This window comes from Rhinoderma darwinii, chromosome 4, assembly GCF_050947455.1.
Source record: "Rhinoderma darwinii isolate aRhiDar2 chromosome 4, aRhiDar2.hap1, whole genome shotgun sequence".
NCBI classification, from domain to species: domain Eukaryota; kingdom Metazoa; phylum Chordata; class Amphibia; order Anura; family Rhinodermatidae; genus Rhinoderma; species Rhinoderma darwinii.
The window spans coordinates 204749373-204762877 of NC_134690.1; the positions used below are offsets into that span (position 1 = coordinate 204749373).

At 48.7% G+C, this 13505-nt stretch overlaps 1 protein-coding gene across 1 annotated transcript in view; it reads left to right on the forward strand.

Annotated features, from left to right (window-relative positions):
* The first annotated feature begins 8195 nt into the window (after window positions 1-8195).
* The window catches only part of LOC142759667 (cytochrome P450 3A9-like), a 61950-nt gene continuing 56640 nt past the window's right edge, over window positions 8196-13505 (forward strand). Inside the window, exons 1-3 of the mRNA XM_075862089.1 lie at window positions 8196-8486; window positions 10755-10848; window positions 12642-12694. Coding sequence (XP_075718204.1) covers window positions 8416-8486; window positions 10755-10848; window positions 12642-12694 — 218 coding nt within the window. The 5' untranslated portion in view covers window positions 8196-8415. The remainder of the gene's footprint in view (window positions 8487-10754; window positions 10849-12641; window positions 12695-13505) is intronic.

Consider the following 13505-nt stretch of genomic DNA (forward strand, 5'->3'; position numbering starts at 1 on the left):
CCACAGGTCGATCCCCACGGCCATCAGGTACACACCATCACCTAGCCAATAATTACCCTGGCCATCCTCGAAGTCATAATGACGCACGAAGACCCCCCCGTTTCTCACCACGAAACCCGAAACTGCCCGATTAACCTTAACCCTGGCTTTATTCAACCGCTGCACCGATCTAGCATGCCGCCAAACCTTCCGCGGGACAATCTCTGACCACACCACCTCAATAGCCGGGAAAACGGACCATAACCTGAGTAGATCGTATTTTATATCCCTGATCAATTCCCGAAAAGGACGACTACCCAAATCGTTACCCCCGACATGCAACACCAAGACATCCGGGGCCCTGTCCATCAGCGCAAACCGATGCACGTCCGGCAACACCCGACTCCACAGCATCCCCCTACTCCCCAGCCACCGCACGACTACATCCTCCCGCCGAAAACCCAACTGCCGCCCGTCTGGACGAACATCCGCCCGCTCCGCCCCCCAATGAACGTAGGAATGCCCGACGATCCACACCAATCGCCCCGCTGGTCCTGAAAAATAAAACCACTGATTAACAAAACGAGTAAGGATGCAAGCGAAACATGGAGGAGGAGAGAAAAACGATGAGGGGACCTGGAGGGAGTGTAGAGAAGGAGGGATTACGACTGGACTATCATATAAACTGAGGGCGCACATACAGCTGGAAGCGGCGGGAATCCCATCGACCTATCTGCTTTACCACTTCCTCACCCAACCCCCATGCCACCGCCTCCGTCGCTGCCCCAATCCGAAAAGAATGGGGGGGAAAACAACGCCTCCTCCAGTCCCAACTTCCGCAGACACCTACGAAAAACCCACGTAAATTGATACCGGGACATAAAGGACCCATCCTCATGACACAACAACTGTCCCCTACGCACCGTTGAGACCACTCTGAACCCCGCAAAGCAGGCGACTGGGCACATCCTGACCCCCTTGGCCACCCCCAACACCACTCTCTTACCCCGACCCCCTTGATCCGTCTTAGACCGCCGGATCCAGAATTCCACACTCCGATCCGTTACCAACACATCTTCCATTCTCAACCCCCCAGGTCTCCTTGTGCTGGGAGCCACCAGCTCCCTGACCCTCAGGGCCCCAAAAAATGCCCACGAGAATGCCAACCTATACAGGGTCACCTCGTAGCTGGAAAAACAAATGTCACACAACACCCCCCACAACTGTTCCAACAACATAAACGACACAGGGCGCCGCCGATCCGGCAACATCCTCCCTCTCCTGTACCCCCTCAGGGCCTGGCCAACCAAAAAACTTTTTGTAACATCTGTGTACCCCCGGACCTTAAAACCAAAAGCCAGGGCTGCCACAAAACGATTTACCTTGGACACTGACCAGCCCGCGATAGAGACTTGCCCCAGAAAGACTAACAACGCCACCACCCGATCATCATCCGTCACTACACCCTCCAGAACTGCCAACCAACTCTCCCACTCCCGCCACGCCGAATCATAAGCAGCCCAAGTACCCTGCGCAAGCGAAGCCTGAATCAAACCTCCTGCGGCTCGTAACCCAGCCCCCACAACCATTCCGGGCAAGCGATCCCGTCCTCCTCCGCGTCCGGAGCCACCATCCTGAACCGCTCCCACTGCAAGCGAGAAAGAGAATCTGCGATGTCATTTTTGATCCCTGGCACATGAACCGCCACAACCCAAGCGTTCAAAGACAAGCAACGTAAAACCAGGTGCCTCAACAGCCGGACGACCGGGGGGGATGACGCTGACACGTTGTTAATAGCCCCCACCACGCCCAAGTTGTCACAATGGAACCGTACCTTGCTGTCCCGAAACCTCTCACTCCAAATTTCCACCGCCACTACTATGGGAAACAGCTCTAGGAATGCCAGGTTCTTCACCAAACCCAACTCCGCCCATTCCTCAGGCCACCGCGCCGCGCACCACTGACCCTTGCAGTAAGGCCCAAATCCCACGCCCCCCGCAGCATCTGTAAACAGCTCCCAATCTACGCCGTCAACCACCGGGGCCATGATCAAGGACCTCCCATTATAACGATGCAAAAACTCAAACCAAACTGTCAAATCTGCCCTCAGCGCCTGTGTCAGACGAATGAAATGATGAGGGGCTGTCACCCCAGCCGTCGCTCCCGACAGCCGCCTGCTGAAAATCCGGCCCATGGGCATAATCCTGCAAGCAAAGTTAAGCTTACCCAATAATGACTGTAATGCACGTAACGTGATCTTACGCAAATGTCTAGCCCGGTCCACCTCCGCCCGTAACGCTACCAATTTATCTTGCGGGAGCCGACACTCCATCCTCAAAGAATCAATGGTGATTCCTAAAAAGACCAGACAGGAGCTAGGTCCTTCCGTTTTGTCCTGGGCCAAAGGCACACCGAACCTCTTTGCCACCCACTCTATCATGTTCAACAACGTAGCACCAACCGAAGACCCGCCTGGACCAACACACAGGAAATCATCCAAGTAATGTATGACCGACGAGACCCCCGCAACATCGCAAACCACCCACTCCAGGAAAGAACTAAAAGCCTCAAAATAGGCACAGGAAATAGAACACCCCATAGGGAGGCAGCGATCCACAAAATAAGCCCCGTCCCAATAACATCCTAACAGCCGTATGCTGTCAGGATGCACAGGGAGGAGGCGAAAGGCCGACTCAATATCCGTTTTTGCCATTAATGCACCCACACCATAGCGGCGCACCCACGCAACTGCCGCATCAAACGACGTGTAAGCCACCGAGCAAAGTTCTGGAGAAATCCCATCATTAACCGATCGCCCCCTCGGGTAAGATAAATGATGTATGAGCCTAAACTTATTCGGCTCCTTCTTAGGCACCACCCCCAGTGGTGACACCACCAGCTCCGGTAAAGGGCAACTCTCAAACGGACCTGCCATGCGCCCCAACTCCACCTCCTTCCGCAACTTATCCCCTACTACCCCTGGATACTGCAACGCTGAACGCAAACTACGCAAGGTAAACGGCACCTTGTGAGCAGGGGCAGGGTTCCGGAAACCAACCCGAAAACCATCCAACAACAAACTTGCCCTGGACCTATCAGGGTACCTATTTAGAAAGGGCTCCATGTCTTCCCACCTCACCGGTGTCCGGCCCTTGACTAGCGCCCCCGGCCCCTCGTCCTTTTCCCTTCCGAAAACATTTAACCGCTCCGTGAGAGATCCCCCCGCAGGAGGAGCAGCTATGTTTGAACTTACAACCCGATCCGAACTTACACTGGCCCTCATTAAACTGCCAGCAGAACCCGGATTTTCCTCCTGTCCCCCCTGCTCCCCCCCCCGAAGGCAATGAGGGGCCGGCCACCCCGGCCCCACCCCCTTGAAAGGACTGGCCAAAACGCACTGGAGCCATGACCCGCAACCATAACCCTATGTCTTTGTTATCCCACCTAATGTCAGGTCTCACTGCCTTCCGCTGCCGGAACTGCTCATCATAGCGCAGCCACGTCTGCCCGCCGTAAACTCGATGAGCCTCTCCGATAGCATCCATATAACAGAAGAGGCCGGAACAATGCTCCGGCGTCTTCTGTCCAATTACGCTTGCCAAAATAGCAAACGCCTGCAACCAATTAACAAAAGTTTGGGGAATCAATCGATACCGACGTTTTTCCTCCTTCTACTTCTTGCTTTCCAACCACTTCCCTTTATCTAAATTGAACTTCTCCAACGGCAACAATGAAAAAATTTCCACATATTCATCCCTCCATATCTTTTCCCTTACTTCCGGTTTCAGATGCGCCCCCAATGGGCCCTCAAAACAAACATAGACCTCGCCCTTCGCCTTATCATCCAACCGCACCTCATCCACTGCCACATCCTTTTCTGTCTGCACCGACACTGCCACGCCCGATTCCCTAGACACCACCCCAGCTCCCCATAGCGTGCTATCCACCACTGCAGGCCCCGACGGCCCCACTCAAGCTGCAACCGGGGACGGGGAACCTATCACCCCCCCTCCGCATCGCGCCAAAAGGTCACGCACACAACAACAATTCCTGAATCTCACCCCCACCACCCGTACTTCCTGTAATCCCCCCGCTACACCCCGGCAATCCCGTAGGCAAAAGTGAACCCCCACCCCCTACCCCTGGGGACCGAAATACAGCAGGCAATGAAAAAGTAGGAGACAGCGACTCACCGGGCTGCGCAGGTGCTGTGTCCCCACCAGCCGGGGCGAAGGATCCATCCAGACGTCCCTCTTGGTCACCGAACTCACGGTCGTCCACTTCATCCTGCCCAGACGGGCCAGGACAAGCGCCGCACGCATGACATCCCCGACCTTCTGATGGAGCGCTCCTTAACTGCGCCAATGAACTGGGCCTCTCCGCCCGTCTGTTGGGGAGGCTCGACCACCCCGCGGCCCGCAGGTAGCCACCCTCCTGCCCGCCGTGTCACCACCGACCGTGGCACACGCCTGGAATTGGTTGCACCATCCTGGGTACAGGTGGGCCGCCCGACTGGAGCATCGCCAGCACGGCCCACCGCAAGTCCTGGGTCCCGTCGTCTGGAGGCAGAGGGAGGTCCCGGATGCATGGGTGCCTGCCCTACCACCTCCGCTGAGCCAGGCCGGCTTCCAGGATTCCTCTCAGACCAGGCCGTCCTGCTCACGGCAGCCGAGCGAGGGGCCCGGCCTGGAGGGTCCCTCGTGGGGCTCCTTACCCTGCGCCTGGCTCGTGGCATCACTTCCGGGCTCAACCTCTCCGGAGGCCTCGTGCGACGTGACCGCCGCCGGGGAGGAGAGGACGGCACCGCCTGCGCCCCAGATCCAAACACGGAGCTGGGTAAGTAGTGCATCCAGTATAAAGTACTGGACAAACTTCCCTGTGCTGCTGCAAGCTTCCCTGTGCTGTTAACTAAAAATCACCAGCTTCCCTGTGCTGCTGCAAGCTTCCCTGTGCTGTTACTAAAGATGGCGACGCCTTTCCCTCTCCTACCCTTAAGTAAACTGACCTCGCCCCCCCTCACATCCGCCCCCTCCTAACCACACCCCTAACTCCTTAACTCCTTCCCTTCCTAACATCCCTGATCATGGTGGCCTCCCCCTATGGCATTCTGCCGGGTCCAGCCTGTACTTTCCTATGGGAGCCAGGAATGCATAGGAATGAATTGAGAGCCTTACTACATTTCTGAAAGCAGCGATTCCAGACCAGGTCATAATGAAGATCATGTGAGCGGCGCTGGACCCAAAAAACTACAAGATGCGGGGATCAGTAAGTATTTCTGCACACAGCACCCCATTGAAACACCAATAAAAAAATAAAGTGGGGTGATTCTTTAAGCACTATAGAAAGTTTCAACGTTACTGATGACTTGTTTTAAAAAATATGTGTGAAATCATACAGGAAATATGAAGCTATATAAGTACATTAATACGATTGTGGACTTTTACAAGGTCACAGCCATATTTGTACAAAAGAAGAAGAAAGGGACAGCCACCTCTACAAAATCCCAATCACTACTTAGGCCCTAGGCAGGCAACCAGTAAATCGAGATGTACTGGTAGAGCAGGTCAGTCCACAAGTTCTGGAGTAAAGCAGCAGTAATTATTACCATAGTCCATAAGAAAGCCTCTGCTTTTGTTACCATTCTGACTGACACATGATAGCCCAGGACCCCACTAATTCCCAATAAAACCAATATTCAACATAAAATAATAATAAATGAACACACAACACTTTATATGCTGGGAGTTGTAGTTCTCTCCTCTTATATCTCCTCCCTGTAATGTCCATTGATATCACATAATAATAGCCTGGACATGCTGGGAGTTGTTGTTCTTATACGTACTTATTTATTCCTTCCCCAGGAGTAAGCACACTTCCTCTCTGTGATGGTCATTTTACTGGGGGCGGGGGACTGAGGCTGATGGTGGCTTTACTGGAGGGGGCTGAGGCTGATGGTCACTTTACTGGAGGGGGCTTATGGTCTCTTTACTGAGGGGTCATTATACTGTGAATAGGGGGCTGATAGTCATTACTGTGAGTGGGGGGCTGATGGTCATTACTGTGAGTGGAGGGCTGATGGTAATTTTACTGTGGGAGGGGGGCTGATGGTCATTACTGTGAGTGGGGTCTGATGGTCATTTTACTGTGAGTGGGGGGCTGATGGTCATTTTACTGTGAGTGGGGGGGCTGATGGTCATTACTGTGAGTGGGGGGCTGATGGTCATTACTGTGAGTGGTGGGCTGATGGTCATTTTACTGTGAGTGGGGGGCTGATGGTCATTACTGTGAGTGGGGGGCTGATGGTCATTTTACTGTGAGTGGGGGGGCTGATGGTCATTACTGTGGGTGGGGGCTGATGGTAATTTTACTGTGAATGGGGGGCTGATGGTCATTACTGTGAGTGGGGGCTGATGGTCATTTTACTATGAGTGGGGGGCTGATGGTCATTTTACTGTGAGTGGGGGGCTGATGGTCATTACTGTGAGTGGGGGCTGATGGTAATTTTACTGTGAGTGGGGGGCCGATGGTCATTACTGTGAGTGGGGGCTGATGGTCATTTTACTGTAAGTGGGGGGCTGATGGTCACTTTACTTTGAGTGGGGGGCTGATGGTCATTACTGTGAGTGGGGGGCTGATGGTCATTACTGTGAGTGGGGGGCTGATGGTCATTACTGTGAGTGGGGGGCTGATGGTCATTACTGTGAGTGGGGGGGCTGATGGTCATTACTGTGAGTGGGGGGCTGATGGTCATTTTACTGTGACTGGGGGGCTGATGGTCATTTTACTGTGAGTGGTGGGCTGATGGTCATTTTACTGTGAGTGCGGGGCTGATGGTCATTACTGTGAGTGGGGGGCTGATGGTCATTTTACTGTGACTGGGGGGCTGATGGTCATTTTACTGTGAATGCGGGCTGATGGTCATTTTACTGTGAGCGGGGGGCTGATGGTCATTTTACTGTGAGTGGGGGCTGATGGTCATTTTACTGTGAGTGGGGGCTGATGGTCATTTTACTGTGAGCGGGGGACTGATGGTCATTTTACTGTGAGTGGGGGCTGATGGTCATTTTACTGTGAGCGGGGGGCTGATGGTCATTTTACTGTGAGTGGGGGGCTGATGGTCATTTTACTGTGAGTGGGGGCTGATGGTCATTTTACTGTGAGTGGGGGGCTGATGGTCATTTTACTGTGAGCGGGGGGCTGATGGTCATTTTACTGTGAGTAGGGGGCTGATGGTCATTTTACTGTGAGTGGGGGGCTGATGGTCTTCGAGTGGTTTCCGCCTCTGACCTCCCATTGAAATTAATAGGAGGCAGAAAAAACCTGCGGCGATCGTTTGGTGCTTTTTTGTCTGTGATTTTTGCATTCGCTTCAACGGCTTAAAAAAAATGTGGGCAGAAAACAGAGCAAAAAATAAAGTCAAACAACGGTGTAAATTCAAAATCTGCCTCAAAATTCCTAAGGGAATTTAGAGGCAGATTTTTAGTTTCTGCCTTACAAAAAAACACTGTGTGAACATACCCTAAGGCCGGATTCACACGAGCGTGTCCGTTTTGCGCGCGCAAAAGGTTCATAAAAGCTCTGTGTGTCATCAGCATATGATGCGTAGCTGCGTGATTTTCACGCAGCCGCCATCATTATGACACTCTGGTTTTATGTTTGTAAACAGAAAAGCATGTGGTGCTTTTCTGTTTTCATTCATAGTTTTGACTACTGTAGCGCGCATCACGCACAGCACACGGCCAAATATAGGAAATGTCATGAGTTTCACACAGCGCACATACGCTGCGTGAAATTCACTGACAGTCTAAACGGACCCATTCCTTAACATAGGTCCGTGCATGGACGTATTATACGTTCGTCTGAATAAGCCCTAAGAGTGTAGTGCTTGTTTTTAGCCATTTTTTGTCGTTTTGTAAACAATTTTTGTTAGGGGTGCCCTGAGAATTTTTTTTTTTTCCTGGCGTGCCTCGAGCCTGAATAGGTTGGGAAACTCTGATCTATATGATTACATTTTGAAATGAAAAAAATAAATAAATAATAGGAATTGTAAAAAACATGAAGGTTCATGGGCAGGTCGGTACTGTATGTCCATATGAGTCCCTACTGACATACAGTACGCCTGGCTTTTTCTATTATATTTAGGTGCTCACGGAGGACCCCTTACATCATATTCTACAAATAATACATGAAATGTTATTGTATTTGGTTCTCAGCTGGCTGGATTGAGAACATTGTGACTCATTCACCTCCCTCGCAACTTTACAACACTGACATATCTGGCCAGGCCTAGAGATCATGTGACTGCTCTCTGAGAAACGGAAGAAGAAGCCCAGGAACAAAGAGGAGTAAACTGAAGGAGTAAACTGAAGCTATATATTGTGGTGCCGAGTGCACAGTGACATTCAGACAGCGGAAAGGAAAAAGTCAGCAAGGATCATGAACTTTATGCCAAGTCTCTCCCCTGGCACCTGGATATTATTGGCTATCCTCTTGCTGTTGTTTTTACTGTGAGTAACGAATACATGTGATTGTACAATGTGTCCTTTTTATTACTATAGCTGCTAATGTACTATATTATATCATTATTATACTATAATACAGTACAGAGGGAAGTGGGGTCTGTAACCACATTCATGATATGAATTGCACTAAATGGTTTACTACAGAGGCCCCCAAATGTTCTTAGGTCAACAGTTACATTCAAAGATAACAGGTGGTTAGTCTATTATTAAAATATGGCCAGAATCAAATAAATGTTAAAGTGGCTTTGCGACCAGTTAGCTTATCTTTCCTGACTATTTAGACCGAATCAGCTGACAATTAATATCTCCAGGGACTGGCACAAATGTGGGCCGTCGTCTGAGGAAACTTATGGGGCGTGAAAACGAGCGCCGATCAATGTGACCGCTAGTATGGGGAAGAGCGATTGTTACTATGATCACTCGTCCCCATACATTTCCATCATGTCGGCAGCACACCTCTCTGTTTACACAGGGAGACGCGCTGCTGACAACAATAATATTTCACGCTGCATAAACGATACAATCAGCCGATAAACGAGCGTTTGCTCGGTTATCAGCTGATCTTTGCCCTGTTTACACATGGCAATGATCGGGAATGAGCATTCATCTGAACACTCGTTTGCCCGATAATTGGCCTGTGTAAAAGGGCACTTAGGGTATGTTCACACGCAGTGTTTTCAGACATTTTTCGGGCCGTAACGTCCCGAAAAATGGCTGAAAAATCGGAAGCAGAACGCCTCCAAACATCTACCCATTGATTTAAATGGGAAAAACGGCGGGGCGTTTTTTACGCGGCCGTTTTTCAAAACGGCCGTGAAAAAGAAGTGCATGCCACTTCTTCAGCCGTTTTTGGAGCCGTTTTCATAGACTCTATAGAAAAACAGCTCCAAAAACGGACGTAAAAACGCAGCGAAAAGCGTGAGTGGCTTTTGAACTTCATTGGTTGTTTTCCCTTGAAAACAGCTCCGTATTTTCAGATGTTTTTTATTTTGTGTGTGCACATACCCTTAGTGTTCGCAGGAACCCAGACTGTTTAGCCCACAAAGGATTGCCTATACTTGGAACAATTGTGTAAAATCCTCAGCTGTGAGAAGTTTTAGGCCCTGTTCACACAGAGATCTTTGCAGGCAGCAGAAGAATTCCTTCAGGAAATTTGAGGCAGATTTTGAACTGCCTGCCCTTTTTTTCCCGCATTTTACCCATAGTTTTTCGCCCTAGGGCATTGAAACTAATGCAAGAACAACAGGTGAAAAACGCCACGAAAAAAAGCTCGGGAACGAGTGACGCAGGTTTTTCCTGCATCTGATTGATTTCAATAGGAGGTCAGAGGCGGAAACCGCGGCAAGTAAGGACATGCTTCTTTCTTTCCCCGTGAGTGGCCAAATGCCGCCCAGGAAAGAAAATTGCCTCTGTCTCCCATTGTAATCAAAGGTCGATTTCAGAATTTTTTTGGGCGTTTATTCCGACACGGTTTCCACATCAACATCAGCTCCAGAAAACTCTGTGTGAACAGAGCCTTAGGTCAGTACAGGTCTCCGTGTGTAAGCACTAACATTTCTATTCACTGACAGTTAACAAAGAACTTGATAATGGTGAGGGACTTAAAGAGGCTCTGTCACCACATTATAAGTGCCCTATCTCCTACATAAGGAGATGGGCGCTATAATGTAGGTGACAGCAGTGCTTTTTATTTTAAAAAAACGATCTATTTTCACCACTTTATTAGCGATTTTAGATTTATGCTAATGAGTGTCTTAATGCCCAAGTGGGCGTGTTTTTACATTCGACCAAGTGGGCAATGTACAGGGGAGTGTATGATGCTGACCAATCAGCCTCATGCACTCCTCTCCATTCATTTAGTCAGCGCATAGGGATCCTTTTAGATTCCTGTTTGCATCACCATTGATTTCAATGGTGACAGGTCCGGTGCAAATGGTTTCCATTTGTCACCGTTGTGTAAGGGTTCAGTCGTTTTGACGGAATCAATAGCATAGTTGACTGCGCTATTCATTCCGTCAAAACAACGGAACCCTTGAACAACGGTGACAAACGGAAACAATTTGCACTGGATCCTTCACCATTGAAATCAATGGTGATGCAAATGGAAACCTAGGGTTTCAGTTTGGATTCCGTTCATGGGTTCCCCTGAGAGAAAAGTCAGATGGAACCCATGAACGGATTCCCGACGGAGATGTGAACGAAGCTTCATATGAATGTATTTATAAAATACAATGTTGTGTTTTTTTTTCTCAGTTATGGAATATATCCTTATGGCATATTTAAGAAGTTGGGAACTCCTGGACCCAGGCCACTACCATTCATTGGAACATTTTTGGGGTACAGAAAAGTAAGTACATGAAACAGTATATTTTTGTATGCTATAGAAAAAGCTGCTTTAGGCCTTGTTTACAAAAGCATCAAAACTATACTGTGTGAACCTGGCCTAAATGTAAACTGACTTTTAGGCCTCATGACTTGTTATTTTCATCAGGGTGCTATCCGTTTTTTTAACAGATAGCACCTTGACACATTCATTTCAATGGGGCCATGCACACTTCCGTTGTTTTAACGGGGCCTTGTGGCCGTTCCGTCAAACATAGGAGAGCTCCTATTCTTATTCGTTTTTGACGGAACAGTCTCAGCCTTTTCACTGATTTGGTCCGTGAAACAACGGACTGCACGCGGAAGCCATCCGTGTGCGGTCCGTGTTTCACGGATCCGTCATTAACGGCCATATGACGGGCAATGGAAGTGTGCATGAGGCCTTGGGCTACATTCACACAACAGTGAAAAAAATGGCCATTAAAAACTGATCAACTCTCAGTTTTTCATGGCCATTGTGTGTCTCCAAATTTTCATCCATTTCCAGTCAGTCTGTCTGTTTTTTAATGGGCGTTTGTCATTCGTTTGCCATCCGTTTTTAATGGCCGTTAAAAAAAAAAAAAAAAAAAAAAAAGGATTTCATTTGTCATGTTTTTTTGTCCCAACCCCCTGAAAACACCATGGTGCCCATGTTGATAGTGCTGCAATGTCCCTGTAGATAGTGCCACAGTGCCAACTGATACTAATGCTCTCATAGGGCTAGTACCCACATAGTACCACAGTGCCCACATAGTGCCACAGTGCCCACATAGATAGTGCCACAGTGCCAACATATCTGGATAGTGACGCCGGGGGCTTCTCCAGAAGCGGAATCCCTTGCCAGAGCGGTGTCCGGCCGCCGATGGATTCCGCTCCTACAGGGAGCTACAGTGGCGCTATCTATGGGGGGTGGGGGGCTTGCTATCATCAGGCAGGAGGGTGCTATATACATGGAGGGGTGCTATTTGCAAGACTGGAGTCCCTGGCCAGAGATCTTGCTATGCTCTGGCCGGGGATTCCATTGTTGGAAGCCCTGACTTCACTGTCCTTATATGGACCGTAATGTCAAGGGCTTCCCCGGGCTCAGCGCTCAAAGTAGCGCTGTGTGCAGGGATTCCTCGGCCAGGATTAGTTTTTACCGGCCGTTAGGATTGTTTCCTGAAAAATGGCCCAGTAAAAACTGATCCATTGACTTCTATGGGAGGCGTCTGGCCGTGAAAACTGACAAAAATAGGACATGTCCTATTTTTTGACGGCCAATGTTCACTGGCTGTTAAAAAAAACAGCCATGTGAATGCAACCACAGAACTTCATTGTTCTGAAAACGGCTGTCATATGGCCGTTTTTCACTGTCGTCTAAAACTACCCTTAAGAATAGTATTTTTTTATTATCTATTATTTACAAACATTAGCATTGATTTTTGCATGGTTTGACGTACACTTGGGGGGAGATTTATCAAAACTGGTGCAAGGGAAAAGTATAGCAGTCGCCCATAGCAACCAATCAGATTCCAACTATCATTCTAGGAGGACGTTTGGAAAACGTTGCTATTTTATGCATCACGTATATTTTTACAACGCTGTTTTCAATTGTAAACAGTATGGAATCAATTACTAGAACAGTTTCTTTTAAAATAAATAACATAAATCAAAGCAAAAATGTAGTCTTTGCATCCTTTTTTCCCTATTCTTTGGTAATAATGTGGTAGGGTTATGTACCGTCATTGCCTTGTGTAAATGAAGTGAAACAAACATTAGTGATATATTCTGTTTTTTTAGGGTATGGTCCAATATGATATGGAATGCTTCAGGAAATATGGAAAATTGTGGGGGTAAGCTTAAATACTCAAGTTAATGTTTTCATGTGCAAATTTTAGGTTTGTTGCACTAAGGGCTTATACACACAGCCATACGGTTCCATACAAACTCTGAGCTGTTACCTGAGGCCCTAAAATATCTAATTTTATGCTGTATAATGGAGGCATCGCTTTTAGGGGTACCATAGCCCCTAGAAGTGCCTACAGCCATGGTTCCCAAAAATCCCAAATTTGCCAGCCGTATTTGTCCCAGGCACTTTCCTGCAAACCAGGGGGAAGACGTACACCGCCAGTTTTGACCGCCTTACTCCCGGCTCCTCTTCAGCAGCAGCATCGGCTCTTTTTCTACTCCAGGCGCCACTGCACACAATGTCTTAAAGATGGCCAGCCTCAAGATTCTATGTGTGGAGCCTGAAGCAGAAGAGTAGCCGGAGTTGCTAAAGAGCCTGCAGCCAGGAGAGGTAAATAAGTGGGGTCTGGTCTGGGGTCTGGTCTAAACTATGGATCTGGAATAATTTTGGAGAATTTAATTAAAGGGCTTTATAAAAATGTTAACTTTAACTGCAAATGGCATTTGAGAGCACTGTTGCTGGCAATCCCCTTCCTCTATACTGTCCTTACTGTAAGGCCCTTATAGTAAGGACAGTTTACACGGAAGATTTAAAAAAAAAAATATATATATATATATATATATATTCTGACAATCTTCATGGGACTCCACGTACTTCTGAATAGGCTGCATACACACTGATCTGCCTTGTGCACTAGGCCTAACTCTCTAAACACTGTCATTAAATAATGCACACATTCATACAGTGCAGATTTG